The sequence below is a fragment of the Canis lupus genome, chromosome 8, assembly GCF_048164855.1.
Source record: "Canis lupus baileyi chromosome 8, mCanLup2.hap1, whole genome shotgun sequence".
In the NCBI taxonomy this organism is placed as follows: domain Eukaryota; kingdom Metazoa; phylum Chordata; class Mammalia; order Carnivora; family Canidae; genus Canis; species Canis lupus.
The window spans coordinates 8,439,698-8,455,346 of record NC_132845.1 but is presented as its reverse complement, the minus strand read 5'-3'; the positions used below and the strand labels follow the sequence as shown (position 1 = coordinate 8,455,346).

Below are 15,649 nucleotides of genomic sequence, written 5' to 3'. Positions count from 1 at the left end.
AAATAAATCTATTTGATCTTTTTAAGGAAGGGTAAATTATATCTCTGCAGTTATCACATTAGTTACCAATACAACAGAATTAGCCTTTGACAGCTTTAAAATACATCAGATTATCTACTTTTTGAAGAGGATCAACATGCAAGTAAATTAAAAATCATTTAAATGTGGGGGAGTAGGAGATACAGGCTCTGGTTATGGAATGAGTAATTCGCAAGAATGAGAGGCACAGCATAAGGAATATAGACAATGATACTGTAATAGTGATGGATCAAGACAGATGGCAGCCACACTTGAGGTGAACACAGAATGATGTATAAATTCACAGAATTACTGTGTCCTACGCTTGAAGCTATGATATAATATTGTGTGCCAGTTCTACTCAGAATCATTTAAATGTGTATATGTTGACCAAATGACCTTCCATATATACAAATTCGTGGTTTTTCTTTGGGCTCAGAACTATTTGACGGTGTTAGGCTCTGATGTGTTTTTTTTTTAAATATTTTATTTATTTATTCATGAGAGACACACAGAGAGAGAGGCAGAGACACAGGCATAGGGAGAAGCAGGCTCCATGCAGGGAGCCCGACGTGGGATTCGATCCCGGGTCTCCAGGATCGCGCCCTGGGCCAAAGGCAGGCACTAAACCGCTGCGCCACCCAGGGATCCCCAATCCTGAGTGTTTACTCCAGAGAAATGAAAACTTACATTTATAAAACCTGTACACAGGGGGCACCTGGCTGGCTCAGTAAGTAGAACATTTGACTCTTGATCTTGGGGTCATGAGTTCAAGCCCCATGTTGGGCATAAAGCTTACTTTAAAAAAAAAAAAAAGTAAACGAGAAAAAAACCTTACACACAGATGTTCATAGCAGTATTGCTTATAACTGATCAAAACTGGAAACAATTGAAATGTTATCAGCTGGCAAATAGATGAACAAAATATGATAGCTCTGTAATGGAAAAGTACTGGCAATAAAAAAGATGAGACTATTGATGCGTGCAGCAACGTTGAACCTCAGAAACATTATGCCAAGTGAAAGAAGACAGATGTGAAGAGGCTATGTGATGTCAAATTCCATTTATGTGAAACATCTGAAAAATAGGAAACAATGAAGGCAATGTAAATCAGTGGTTTCCTGGGGCTAAGAGCAAGAGATGGGACCACAGAAACTGTAGAGTGGTGCAGGGGAACAATCTGGGGTGTCAGAAGTATTCTAAGCTGGCTTGTGGTGGTAGTTGCAAGACTATAAATTTACCCCCCTCTCCCCCTTTAACAACAAAACAATGTGTTAGTTATAAAACTTAACACTGGAGTACAAATATAGGTGCCCTTGGTAGACCGGGACTTAGGTAGAGTTTCTGAAAAATTGAAAAAGTAGATAGGATCAGACTGAAGAAACAAACCAAAGGCCACAGGAAATGACCTCACAGGTTTCAAGCTTGAAAGTGGCAAATACCAATAATAGCCTCAGCATTCTGCCCTTTGCACTGAACAAGGCAGCAAGCGTAAAGGTTTCTGCTTGGATAGAGCAGTAAATATGGAGACTTAGGTCAGTTGAAGAAGGAATTATCTTAGCTCCTAATACAGAGAATTGTAATATCTTAAATTATGCTTTAAAATACATAAATTAATCCTCAGGGAAATACATAAGGATATTACACCATAAAAACAAAACAGAACTCCATAGATGGATTGATTGGAAAGCAACATAAATATTGTTGGAGCGCAAATGAAAATGAAGTACATTTCCTAAAATGAAGCACAAAGAAAACAGATGGAAAGTTTTGAATATTGGGTAGACCTAGAATCCAGTGTTTTCCTAATAGGTATTTTAGAAGAGAATGGCAGGGGAGGGGAAGGGGCACAACTTTTAGGAAACCGGTGTAGAGAAATTTCCCAGAGCTAGGGAAAAACATGTATCTTTAAATTGATGAGGGGGATTGTAGTTAACTAAATATTTAAAAAGCCCCACCTAGACACTTAGGAAATATCCTGATGTCAGAGATGAAGTCCTAAAAATGTCCAAACCTGGTAATGCTATAAATTAAATGGATTCGTCTGGTAGGATCAGTCTGACACTACATTTCAAAAATCTCAGTTTTCTAGGGATAAGTTGTGCATCATGGAAAGTCCTAACTCTTAATTCTCTATTTTGAGACATACATGCTTTGATTTCTGTGTTAACCATCAAACAGCCACAGCATTTTTCATTGCCTTTCATTGTTCTACGGAAGCAACTACTGTGTATCCCAGAAGTATCCTTGCCCTCAAATAACTTACATTTAATAAATAAATAATATATATTAAAAGGTAATGAGTTCTTTGGAAAAGGAAAGAAAAACAAAAGAGGGATGACGAGTACAGTGATAAAGAGAGGTATCAGGTGTATTTTTAAATAGGGTGGTCAAGATAGGCCTTAGTGAGAAGGTGACATTTAAGTAAAGACTTGAAGGAGGCAAGGGAACTATTTAGATGTGTGAAAGGAAAGGATAGTCATGCAAAAGCTTTAAGAGGTAGGAAAGTAACTGCTTGGTTCTGGGAATAACAGGTCTGTATGACCGTGAGTGAATAAATGAGGAAAGTCTTAGAAGATGAAGTCAAATCATGGAGCCAGATCATGGAGGTACTTCTGTGCTATTATGAGGATCTTTGGTGACAACGGCAGGGTTTTATAAAATTTGATTATAAGAGAGACATGATCTGAACTTGGTTGTCTTTGTCCTCAGATAATATGTATTATAGGCATTTAGTTAGCCCCATAATGAAATATTTTTAGGAGTCTCACTGTCTTTCCACATTAGTACAGTGAGGTAGATTTCAGATACCCTTCATTTTCCTTAGGCTCCACCTTTCTTTCTGTATCAGTTATTCTATCCTTTGGGCTTCTTTAATCGAAAGCAGTAGAAACCACATTGGCTAACTTAAGCAAAAAAGAAATTTATCAAAAGGAAAAACTGAATAACCAGTTCTCCAGAATTTCAGGAACCACGCTGGCCCTGGGTATGTAGCTAACAAAGTTGACATTGGAGTGACTTCATTCTCACCATTAGATCACTCCTGAATATTTCCATTTCTGGTAGAGTATTGCCTCGTTGAGTCACATACCCATTTCTTTAGGCCTTAGAAGAGGAAGTGGAACATCTTTAGGGGCCTTAGTCTCGCCACATTAAGAATTTGTCCTGTACATATATGTATATTGCTTGTGAAACAACATGTACAAGATTATTCATTGCAGCATTGTGTTTGTGATAGCAACATGTCCACCAGTATCTTCAGTGAACAGAAGTAAAGGGTAGACCGTGGATATGGTATATTTAAATAAAATTTACACATTTGATTGTTAATAAGTATGTGGAGTATTTATTGTTTTGAAGACTTGCCTTGACCCATTTCGACTTATCCAGTGTCTTTTTTTTTTTTTTTTTTTTAATTTTTATTTATTTATGATAGTCACAGAGAGAGAGAGAGAGGCAGAGACATAGGCAGAGGGAGAAGCAGGCTCCATGCACCGGGAGCCCGATGTGGGATTCGATCCCGGGTCTCCAGGATCGCGCCCTGGGCCAAAGGCAGGCGCCAAACCGCTGCGCCACCCAGGGATCCCAAGTGTCTTATTCTTCTTTTGTGTGTGCTTGTTTTGAGACATAACCTAGACTTACTTGTTCATTAATATGTATTACAGTGGTACTAAGATAACTTAGCATCAGTGTACATCTCATTCTTTAGGAGGAATTGGCCTTAGCAAATGCTAAAGTAGAATGGTTGTATTGTTCTGCTATAAGTTCTACATATTAGGTGACTGATTTTTTTCCCCCTTGTAGCTCAACAGAGCATTCCAAGAGGAGGATTCTCCAGCTACTTTTTATTGTATCAGTATGCAGTGGTTTAGAGAATGGGAAAGCTTTGTAAAGGGTAAAGATGGAGGTAAGTAGTTAACTGAAAAATGAAATTCTTTGCTGATTTTTTATTTGACAAATATTTTTTGAATATCTATATGCACTTGGGATTGTACCAGTGAAAAAAAGAGAAAAAGATCCCTGAGGGCAGGGCTTGTATTCTAGTTTGTTGTTTTAAACCTATTTCATGACTTACAGCATATTCATAGCAGGACTAAAGGAACTGAACAAAATTAGTCTGTAATTTTAATATTGAAAAGTCAAAAAAATCCACCCAACAGTAAGATTGGTTACATAATGGTTTAATTGTTACTGTGACATACTATGTGGACTTTAAAAATAATTTTTGTGACAGTGTGTAATAATTACAGAGATGTTGATATGTTGAAAAAGTTTGCAATACTGCATTCATAGTTTCAATTTTTTATGTTTAAAAAAATGGGAAACATATGCAAAAGAAAAAGACCACAAAGATACTGAAATTGCTTATCTTTCTGTAATGGGATGACAATATTTTTCTTTCTTATGCCTTTTTTTTTGCAGCTTTTTTTTTTTTTTTTTTACAGCTTTTGATAATGAACATGCACTGTACTTTTGTATTCAAGGGGAAGCAGGTTTTTTTTTTTTTTTCTTAAAAAAGGGATGTATTTTAACATTTCATTTTATGCTTTATTGTCTTCAGTTTAATGACAATTGGAAATAAATGAACAATTACATAATTTCTTTTTTAAATTATAAAAGAATTGTTCTTTTATAGCATTAAAAGTGCATCTTAACCTGTGATCTTTAAATGGATAATTAAGAGTGAGAATTTGGATGGTAGTGAGAGCCTTTCTCCCTTCTTTCTTGGTTCTGTTTTGGGGGGAACTAAGACCCAAAAAGAAAGACACTCAGAAGATAGTTAAAAATTGACTATAATAATCTGACAAAAAAAATCAATTTGATTATATTGTTACATCTCTCAATTATTTTAGGCACAGAAATACATTTCTTTGGTGCATTTCTTTGAAAAGTATGCATTTTAGTCATTTGTTTTTCCTTTTGACTTAGATCCTCCAGGTCCTATTGATAACACTAAAATTGCAGTCACTAAATGTGGCAGTGTGATACTCAGGCAAGGTAAGTTGACTGATATTTAAGCCATTTGACCCTGTTAATAATACATCTTTATTAGCCATCATTGCTAGTTTTTTACCCAGCTCAGTGGTAAAATTCATTCATGAAGTCAGACAAATAGTCGAAAAGCTGCCAGTGTTTGTTATCTGAGGAAAGGTTTTAAAGCTGTTGATAGGAGCTAGGAAAAAGTACTTCTTAAGAAACACTATAATGTTGCATAATGTTGCATTATAACAATATGGGCTGTTAGTTTGGAAATACATGTTCCCAAAGTTCTCGGTTATCCCTGGAGGATTCATGCTGGGGCAGGGGCTATGTAATGAAGGTTTTGCAATATGAATATGTAGGTTTGTAAATATTATTCTTTCTATTTGCACTTAATTCTAGGAGCAGATTCTGGTCAGATTTCTGAAGAAACATGGAATTTTCTACAGTCTATATATGGTGGAGGGCCTGAAGTTATCTTTCGACCTCCAGTTGTTCATGTTGACCCTGATATACTACAGTCAGAAGAAAAAATTGAAGTAGAAACTCGGTCTTTGTAATTTTGGGGGTGTAGAGAGTTCTAATGAGAAATCATTTTTATTTCCTCTCATATACACATGCAAAAACATTCCTAAAAGCATGTTTATTTTCTTGATTTTTAATATTTTATTCCTTCTTACTGGGCATTATGGAAGAATGTGTTAAAATGTGTCATATACTACAGGTTGGTATATTTAATGCTAGATAACTTACCATAAAGTCTTTCAGTGTAATATTTTTGAAAGAGAAGGGATAATAGTGATCATTTGGTAATCAGTAGGTTATCTTTGATCTTTATACTACATGCACATCCATAATCTCCTTTGTAGTTTTGTAAATACTTTTGCTTTGGAAACTTTTTCATTACCTTAAAACACCATAACTGTGACCAATCTTTTCAGTTCTCCAAAAACCTAATTTAATTGTATAGTTTTGACATGGCTTCATATAATAAAGAGCCTATTTTAAATTGAGAGTTGTAGTCAGAAAAATGTTAATTTCCTAAAGCTCAGGAAACATTAGGGTGTCACTTCTTTTGCACTGCAGCATATAAACTAGCATATTAATATTTACAATATGTCTTTTTGAATGTATCAAGGATGTATTTAGTTTGAGTGGAATTTGTGTCAGCAGATATCCGTAACTTATTGCCTCTTATATTGTAAAATGTTAAACTTTAATTCCTATAATCCTGGATAGTATTCATTAATATCAGTAAAAAACTTAGAGTTAGTTTTAGGGCACTTTTTATTTTGGGAGCATGAAGTATGGAATGTGTTGATGAGATTGTTGATAAAACTGAAGCCACTTGCAAAATGATTTTTTTAATGAAATGCATAAAGTCTTTTTGGATAATATAGTATGCACCGCTGTTTGCTTGATTATGTGATGTCAAAAGTTTAACTATATTCCAAGTACAAAAAAAAAACAAACTGGATTACTTTGAGGATGTTCACTAGCATTCACAATGGGTTTGTTTTGGTGTGGGGCAGCTGCCACCAGCTAAAACAGTGTTGTTAATAGTAATTCAATAAAAATGATTTTAAATGTATAACTTGGATGTTGAATTTATTTGATGGATATTAAGGGCGAAAGGTATAAAGTCTGTTAATATTATAATATCTTCCTGTTATTTCTTAATTAGAGGCATGCAAACTAAGTCACTTGGCATAGTATTTCAAGTTTTGATGTTTAATGAAATGATGAGCTTAATCAGCCATTAAGATGTGTTTCAATTTTTAAAAAATATATATAGTTTTTAGTTTTCTTCTGCCTCACAATTACAGTATGCTCCTCTTCATGGATTGAGTGATATTCCTGATCTATTTCTGAATCACCAGCGTTTACTGTAATTTTGGCATTAGGAGATATTCAAAAGTTTGTTTTTATTTTTTATTTATTTTTATATTTTATTTTATTTTATTTATTTTATTTTATTTTATTTTTTAAAAGTTTGTTTTTAATACTCCTTGCCATTTATTGGATATTTATGATGTTTCAGTCACCCTACTAAAGTGCTTTACTTATATTTAATCCTTATTACAACCTTATGTTAGGCCAAGTGGCTTGCCCCAAATCACACAGCAAAGAAATAGCAACTAGAGTCAATGTAACTTCATACCAGCGCTATTAATTAATCACCATTATATAATGTCTCCCAATGAATTCTTTTGAAACAGATTATAGGATTAGTCATATTTGGTAGCAGCATTACTATTAGAACAAACTTTGGAATATTATGTGTGGTTAACTGGATCAGAAAGAGGCAATTTCCCTGTATTTTGAAGCTATTCCCCTCTCTGAGAAGTTTGAGTATACTTGTTACCATTTTGAAGGGTTGCAGGTGAGGGGGATTAGGTAAAAAACTATTTCTTTAGGGGAAAAAAACTCAGGCTATTCAAGACTATTTTAATAACACAACTACTACTAATCACTAATGCTGAATTCTTAGCAAATGTTAGGCACTAGGCTAACCATATTTATAGATTCATATGCCCAAGCACACAAAACTAAGTGTCAGAATTCAAACTCAGATGTGTCTGATTCCAAAATCTGTGCTTCTCTCAGAAGTCACAAGTAAATTTCCAATTAGAAAATCCAATTACTGGGCAGCCCAGGTGGCTCAGCAGTTTAGCACTGAGCCCAGGGCCTGGTCCTGGTCCTGGAGACCTGGGATCGAGTCCCATGTCGGGCTCCCTGTGTGGAGCCTGCTTCTCCCTTTGCCTGTGTCTCTGCCTCTCTCTCTCTCTCTCTGTGTCTCTCATGAATAAATGAATAAAACCTTTAAAAAATCCAATTACTGTTTCTCAGTGACTGCTGTACCAGAAACTTCCCTCTTTATTTTTTTTTAAGATTTTATTTATTTATTCATGAGAGAGAAAGGCAGAGACAGGCAGAAGCAGGGTCCATGCAGGGAGCCCGACGTGGGAATCGATCCTGGGTCTCCAGGATCGCACCCTGGGCTGAAGGCAGCGCTAAACCGCTGAGCCACCAGGGCTGCCCAAAACTTCCCTCCTTAAACTTGTATGGTACTATTTTATCCATTTTTTTCCCTCTGCATATCTGCTTGTTTAGGGAGTTCATTCACTCCCTTGCTTCTAGATATCACTTTATTTTAAAAGTAATCTTTAGATACAATGTGGGGCTCGAACTTAAAACCCCAAGATCAAAAGTCACATGCTCCACTGACTGAGCCAGCCCGGTGCCCCTCAGCTGTCACTTTTTTTTTTTTTTTAAAGATTTTATTTATTTATTTGAGAAGGAGAAAGCAAGCGATCCCTGGACCCTGGGATCATGACCTGAGTGGAAGGCAGATGCTTAACTGACTGAGCCACCCAAGTGCCCCTAGCTGTCATCTGTAAAAATGATTCTCAAGTTTGTTTCACTACTTAATATCTCTTCTAAACTCTAGTCCCACATTAAGGAGAGCACTTTGATGTAATGAGCACTGGGTATTATATAATACTGATGAATCACTGCTCTCTACCTCTGAAACTAATACATTATATGTTAATTAATTGAATTTAAATTAGACCCAAAACCCTCTAGTCCCAAATTTCTAACTCCATGCCAAATATATCTGCTCATGTCAGTCACCTGAAACTCAACAATTTGGAAGAGCAGTATAGCTATTAATCCAGAGCCCAGTGTATTGGTTACTTTTGCTGCAATAATGCTATGTAACAACCACAAAAACTCAGTGGTATACAAAAACATTTATTTTCCAAGTTTGTGGAGTTCAGCCACTCAGGCCTTGGGTAATCTTGGCTGAGCTCACTCATGTATTTGCAGTCAGTTGGGAGTTGGCTAGGCAGGTCTTGTGACTTTGGCTGAGCTCACTCATTTGAGTGATCAAATGTATTTGACTGACTGTTGGCTGAGCCACATTTATCTCCATCAATCATTGTTGGGCTGTTTCTTGTGTCCTTCACCAGGCTAACCCAGGCATGTTCTCTTGGTCATAGCAGAGGAACAAGTTGTTTTCAAGCCTCTGTGTCCTACCTACTAATATCTCATTGGCCAAACCAAGTTATATGGTGCAACCTAGAAACAAGGGAGGCTGGAATAAAATCTACTTTTTAAAAAAATTTTTGTTTATTCATGAGAGGGAGAGAGGCAGAGACATGGGCAGAGAGAAGCAGGCTCCTCGCAGGGAGCCCGATGCGGGGCTTGATCCCGGGACTCTGGGATCACACCCTGAGCCAAGGCCGATGCTCAACCGCTGAGCCACTCAGGCGTCCCTAAAATCTACTTTTAGTGAGAGGAACTGCAAAGTCACTTGGCAAAGGGTGTGGATGCAGAGAGATACGAACAATTAAAGCTACTAATGCAATCTACTGTAGTTAAGTTGCTCACGTTTGAATACCACTCTGCCACTTACTCGCTGTATAACCTTGACAAGTTCCCTGACCTTGGTCTCCTCCTCTGCAAGGCAGTTATCTGCCTTCTTTGGTTGTTGTGAAACAAAATGCTTTAAAACATACAAAGTACATAGTAAATGTCCCTCCCCAATTTTGGGGGCACGTAGTGTGGCTGACAGCACAGTCCACAGGGCTTTTTACCTGTCCCCAATGGCAGAAAGTCCAGGATCCCAGTCCACCCCCCTACGTGGCTTTAATCGCTAAGTGGATAATGACTTCAGTAACTCATGCTTGAAGTGTGTACATTTGGCAAAATTATGAAGGCATAATTTGGATAGCAACTATTTAGGTGTAGATTTATCAGATAGGTCCTTTGGGTTTAAGTTCATTCAATTTTCTTTCTCCGCTATGTGAACTGCTGCTGCGGGACCTGTGGACAATGAAGGGGGCACTGTTCATGAATATAGCAGCACGTGTAGTTCTCTAGCAGTAGTTCTGATGCTACTCAGGTTGAAGGCTATCTTTTGTAGGATAACAAAGCCCCCCAAACTTGCTTAAAACAAGGGTATATTATTTTTCGTGACTCTGTGGGTTGTCTGGAGTCTCTCATTGAGTTGGCAGATATGCTGCTGGACGGTCCCAAAGGTCCTGAACATAACTGGGGCCTCGGTGCTGACTGTCGGCTGAGCCACAACATTTATGTCCATCAAGGCCTCTCTATAGGACCTTGTCCTTGAGGACCTCTGCATGTGGCTTCTCCCTAGGATGGCCGGATTTTCCTTGATGAGACTTTAACCTACTTTCCTTGATCCACTATTTGATGGCAGTGGATTCCAAAAGGGTGAAAGAAAATGCTGCAGGCTTCTAAAAGGTTAGGACTGGAACTGACATTCCAGTGTCATTTCTGCTATCTCTGTTGGGAGAGAACTATGTGAGGGCCTGAATACCAGGAGGCAGTTTATTGGGAGACACCAATATAACCATCTAATACATTTCATCAGCTTGGTAAAGCAAGGGGAAGGAAGCAGGAGCGGGCCACACAGTATTTGGTTGTTTCACTTTTAATGATTACAAGGATTGAGCTGGGTTCAGATGGTTCCATTATAAACTTCTTCCATTATAAAGTTACTGATCAATTTTTCCACTAGTAGTTTTATCTACTGATGAGTACTATACCTCAATCCATGGTTTCATTACAAGTTGCAAAATGACGATTTTCTCATTCTTGGATTCCTTTTGAGGGACTTTCCCCAAAATCTTCACTCTGTAAGCGAATCGTAGAAAAAGGAAGGAAAGTGGTTCAGGATCTGTGATGTAACGAACGTTGAAACCAGTAAAAACTTGGTGCTCCTGGGGTTAGTTGGGATCCCATACTATCTATGGACTGTATTATTGATGGAGGATAAATGGAGGATCATCTGAAGACTCAATAATTCATTCATCATCCTTTTAAATATTTTCAAATCTTTCCTTGTGCTAAACAAAGAGTTTCATCCTGGGCTATGCTGTTTACCTCTTCCAAGTTTATAGAATAGCCTTCAGTCTAGGTGGAGAGATGTCATAAAGAGCCCCATAAAATTAGTTGTTGGATTTACTATAAAGATGCTGTTGAAGATGCAGTTCACTATATGACACAGTATTGTTTTGAGAAATTGTGGGACAAATTTATCTTTGGTCTTAGTACTGGGAATAGTACTCCTGAGCAATAGGTTTATTATCCTAGGGATACTGAGACTATCATAATTGATCTTGTTTTTCCTTGTTATAACGTCTACCAGAATTAAAGCAAGTGTTCAAGACCCTAGAATATGTATTTTTGTGCATTATTCTTCTGTTTTCTCGTTGCCCAAATTTTTCCATTTTAATTGTTTTAAATTTTATTTTGCTTATTGCATTAGTTTTTTTGTAAGCCACATAAGTCTTTTTAGAAATAAGGTATTATTTTTAAAAATATGCCAAATATATTGGTCTTTTGGGTGGTGTACAACATCTTCCCCAATAGACAGTAAGCATCAAAAGGATTTGTCTTGTTCACTCCCAGTGCTTACCAGTGTGTGGCACAAAATAGGTGGTTGGTAAATTTCTCTAATAAATTAATGTTGACGACTCTTTTTCAAATTACCTCCTCCCCGGTTTGGGGGGGGACCATTCTATCCCAGTTTTTCTTTAACTGTTCTGATCCCTTGTTTCTCTTCTATAGTTGTCTCTTTTTTTTTTTTTTCAGTGCTTCCGAATACTTGAATTTCTCTAGATTTTGTTCTACATTTTCGATTCTTCTCACTCTTTGTGCTCTCCCTGGATAACCTCATCTAAACCAAGGTTCCAGTTACTATTTGTAGGTTAAAGTCTCACAAATCTATACTTCCAGTTCTGACCTATGGCTTGCATCCCGGACACATAAATTCTGCTGACTCCTGGGCCTTCATTTGGCTGTATGAGCTACTCCAAATTCAGCATTCCATTGTCCCTAATGGCAGACATCATTTCCTCCCCTAAACCTGCTCCTACTTCATAGTATTTCCTATGGGCCTCAATGACGTTGCCATCTCCCTAGTCACACAACCCAGGAATCCTAGGCTTGCTTTTTAACATACCAACACATTCAATCAGCTACCCAAATCTTGGGAGATTTAGCCCCCCAAATATCTAGATACATATTTGAATATAAGGGCATTCATCAAACCAGTCATTTATGATAGCATAAAAGTAGGATAGCTTGAATACCCCCAAAGAGAAAAATGGTTAAATAAATTACATAATCATCTCTTGGGGTATCTGAACAATATGACATGGAAAACACGATCTAACGAAAGCAATTAGGATACATTATTTCATATCAGACTTCATATATATATCCGTAGAAAAAGCAGCTTATATTTGGTGGTAGTAGTAGTATTGGTAGTAAACAAGTAGTGGTAAGTTCCATTTTCATAAGGGCCTTTGCATCATCTCTCCTCTGTGTACTGTTTTTCCTACCCTCTGTCTGCCTAATTCCTAATGCACATTCTTACTTTAGGTTCATTCAGCCTAAATGTTACTTCCTCAGGAAGTCCTCCCTTTTTCTTCTACCTAAAGACCTTAGAACATGTACTTTGGGGTATATGGACATATTCTCATAGTGACCTGTACTTTTCATTCATGCTGCTTACCAGTTTGAACTTATGTACAGTAGTTGTGTGATTATTTCTCGAATGTCAACCTCTCTCCCTAGACTATAGGATCTGTAAGAGTAGAGTCTATGCTTGCTTTGTTTAGTACTGTTTCTCTGGCACCTTGTATGGCTCCTAGCATGTTTATTAAAAAAGAAAAGAAAAAGAATGAACTACATCAATGGTTTTCTAAGCATGTTTTGAGGCAGTGCCCTTAAAGGCCACAATGAAGTGGTCTTTCCCCCTTACCTCTTCAGTGCGTGTTCCAAAGACCCCAAAACCCAGGCTCTTGGGGCTACTTGTAGTTTCCCTCTCACATCCCTTTGCAATCTCATTCACACAGTTCCCTCAGTTGACAAGTCTTTTTTCTCTGCTTTGCAAACTCATGCTGTAACTCGAATGCCAACCCTTGTAAAAAGCCTTTCCCAAACCTCCTCTGTTCCCACAATATTTATATCTTTACATAGAACCCCTGCAGTTCAAATTTGGGCAAATTACATAACCTCTCTAAGCCTATTTTCTCATCAGGAAAATGTGAAGAAAGTCACAGGTTGGGTTCTCCAGGAAGCACTTGCATGAATAGTGTGCAGATTAATTAGGAAATACTCTTAGGATCATCATTTATGAGGTTAGGGAAGAACAGGGCAGAGGAAGAAGTCAGGCTGCAATGTAGTCTTAATGGGATGCATCAGCTGATGCAAGTTGTTCTGTAGCTAGGATGATGCACCAGAAGTGTCCCAAGTTGAGGTGAGAGGGCTAGTCCTCCCGACAATCCTGATACCACGAGTGGCCTTACACTGATCAGTCGTTGGATGTAGCCTCCTCAGGAAAAGGTGTGACACTGAACACCACCAGGAGGCTGACAGCTCATGGCTGTCTGTGGGCAACACTCCTGGCTGCTGGGATGGTAAGTCCTTCATTTCTGAAGGTTATCTGGCAAGTACCTTTTCGTGCCCAACATTAACACCATCTCAGGATTGTTGGAAGATTTAAAACAGAAGTGGTAAAAAGTACATAGCATATTGCCTGCCACATAGGACTCCAGAAGAGAGGACTGTTGGGGTTATTACACATAGAACGTGGCTCTGTAAGTGTCTTGTAAGAGCAAGATAGGGAAACCTTATTTATTTCTGTGACTCTAGTCCTAGAACAGGGCCTGGAGCCCATCAGTGAAGGCTTGTTGATGTGTTAATATCAACACAACAATATACCTGTCACTTTTTGTCTAGAAGCAGATGTTATTTTGAGTTGAACTCTCAACTAAAACAAAAAGTCAATGCAAACATTTAATAACTTAACATGAAAAAGAAAAGGAGGCACACATATATCCACTTGCCAAAAATAAATAAACAAATAATCCAAAGACAAGGAAACAAAAGCAGTGGAGCAGTACTTGACATAGGCAGAAGAGCTCCAGTTGAGATGCCTTCTATCAGTGGATTCTGTACTTTTGGAAGATAATTTTCTAGATAATTCTAGATAATTTTCTAATTTTGGGCAGGGAAGGAGATCTAGCGCACCTTTTCCACCGCTCATAAATGGGGAGACTGTCGGTGTAACCGCCAACCCAAAGGAGGTACCTATGTCCATCAGTGTTTATTGGGCTTTAATTCTCCAGCATGCCTAATAGTTTGTTGACATGTTTGCTTTTTTTGAAAAAGACTTTTTATTTATTCACGAGAGACACACACAGAGAGAGAGAGAGAGAGAGAGAGAGAGAGAGAGAGCGGCAGAGACAGGCAGAGGGAGCAGCAGGCTCCACGCAGGGAGCCCGGTGGGGGACTCGATCCCAGACCCCAGGGTCACGCCCGGGGCTGAAGGCGGCGCTAAACCGCTGCGCCACCCGGGCTGCCCCGTTGAACGTGTTTTATTACTAATTTAATTTTTAAAAGTTTATTTATCCAAGTCACGTCTATACGCCAACCCGGGCTTATACTCCACCTCAACCGCAGTACCAAGAGTTGCCTGCTCTTCCGACTCGGGCCAGCCACAAGCCCCTGCCGGCCTGTTTTATTTTATTTCATCGAATATTTTATTTATTTATTCTTTTCTTTTAAACATTTTTAAAATTTTTTATTTATTTATGATAGTCACAGAGAGAGAGAGAGAGAGAGAGAGAGGCAGAGGGAGAAGCAGGCTCCATGCACCGGGAGCCCGACGTGGGTTCGATCCCGGGTCTCCAGGATCGCGCCCTGGGCCAAAGGCAGGCGCCAACCCGCTGCGCCACCCAGGGGTCCCTTATTCATTGATTCTTGAGAGACCCACATGCAGCGAGAGAGGCAGAGACCCAGGCCGAGGGCCGACGCGGGGCTCGATCCCGCATCCCGGGTCCCCGGGGCCGCCGCCGGCCTGCGGTAGACACTGGACCCCTCGGGCCGCCCCGCTGGGTGCCTGACACGGGCCCGGGGCCGCAGCAACGAGCAGGAGCCACGGAGTCCCCGCGTGGACGGAGCCCCCGTTCCTGGCGGCGGGGCGGGCGGGCGTGGGGGGGGCACCGCCAGGGCCAGCCCGGGGGCCACGGCCGCGGGAGCCGGGGAGGGCGGGGCTGCGAGCGCGCCCTCCCGGGCACGGTGTCCGCGGAGCCGCAGCCCCGCGCCCTCCGGTCCGGCCCGAGCAGCGGCGACTCGGAGCCGCAGGAGCCCTCGGGCAGACGCAGCAGCGCGCGTGGACGGACGAGCCCGGGCGCCGCGGGAGCAGCCGCAAGGACAGGGCGGGGGCCGGCGGGGGGCAGCGGCCGGCCCCGCGCACCTGCGGGCGTGTGCGCCCCCGCCCCCCCGGCCCCGGCGCCGCCGCCCCCGCCGCCCCCGCCGCCCCCGCCGCGCGCTGCACGGGCCGCGGCCGCCAGCAGGCGGTGCAGTGAGCGCGCCCGCCCGCCTTCGCCGCCCGCCGGCCCCAGCGCGGAGAGAGGAGGGGACCGGAAGGAGCCGCCGCGGCTGCGGGAAGTGGCAGGAGCGGGAGGCGGGGACCCACCTGGAAGCGCCGCGGCGCCGCGGCCGAGCTTCCTGCGGCGGCCCCCGAGCGACGGCCGTGGCGGCGGCGGCGGCGCCTCTGCGAGCGGCCCGCGGCGCCCGGCCCCGCGCGGAAGGTGAGCAGGCGCTCGGG

The 15,649-nt window shown here is 40.7% G+C and overlaps 2 protein-coding genes across 5 annotated transcripts in view; both read left to right on the top strand.

Moving 5' to 3' along the window:
- USP33 (ubiquitin specific peptidase 33) overlaps positions 1-6,518 on the top strand; it is a 52,945-nt gene extending 46,427 nt beyond the window's left edge. For all 4 annotated transcript variants that reach the window (XM_072834132.1, XM_072834129.1, XM_072834131.1 and 1 more), the window contains exons 22-24: positions 3,823-3,925; positions 4,948-5,016; positions 5,401-6,518. In XM_072834132.1, coding sequence (XP_072690233.1) covers positions 3,823-3,925; positions 4,948-5,016; positions 5,401-5,558 — 330 coding nt within the window. In that variant the 3' untranslated portion in view covers positions 5,559-6,518. The remainder of the gene's footprint in view (positions 1-3,822; positions 3,926-4,947; positions 5,017-5,400) is intronic.
- Positions 6,519-15,504: 8,986 nt separating this feature from the next.
- ZZZ3 (zinc finger ZZ-type containing 3) overlaps positions 15,505-15,649 on the top strand; it is a 101,526-nt gene continuing 101,381 nt past the window's right edge. Inside the window, exon 1 of the mRNA XM_072834122.1 lies at positions 15,505-15,632. The gene's annotated coding sequence lies outside the window, so the exon portion shown is untranslated. The remainder of the gene's footprint in view (positions 15,633-15,649) is intronic.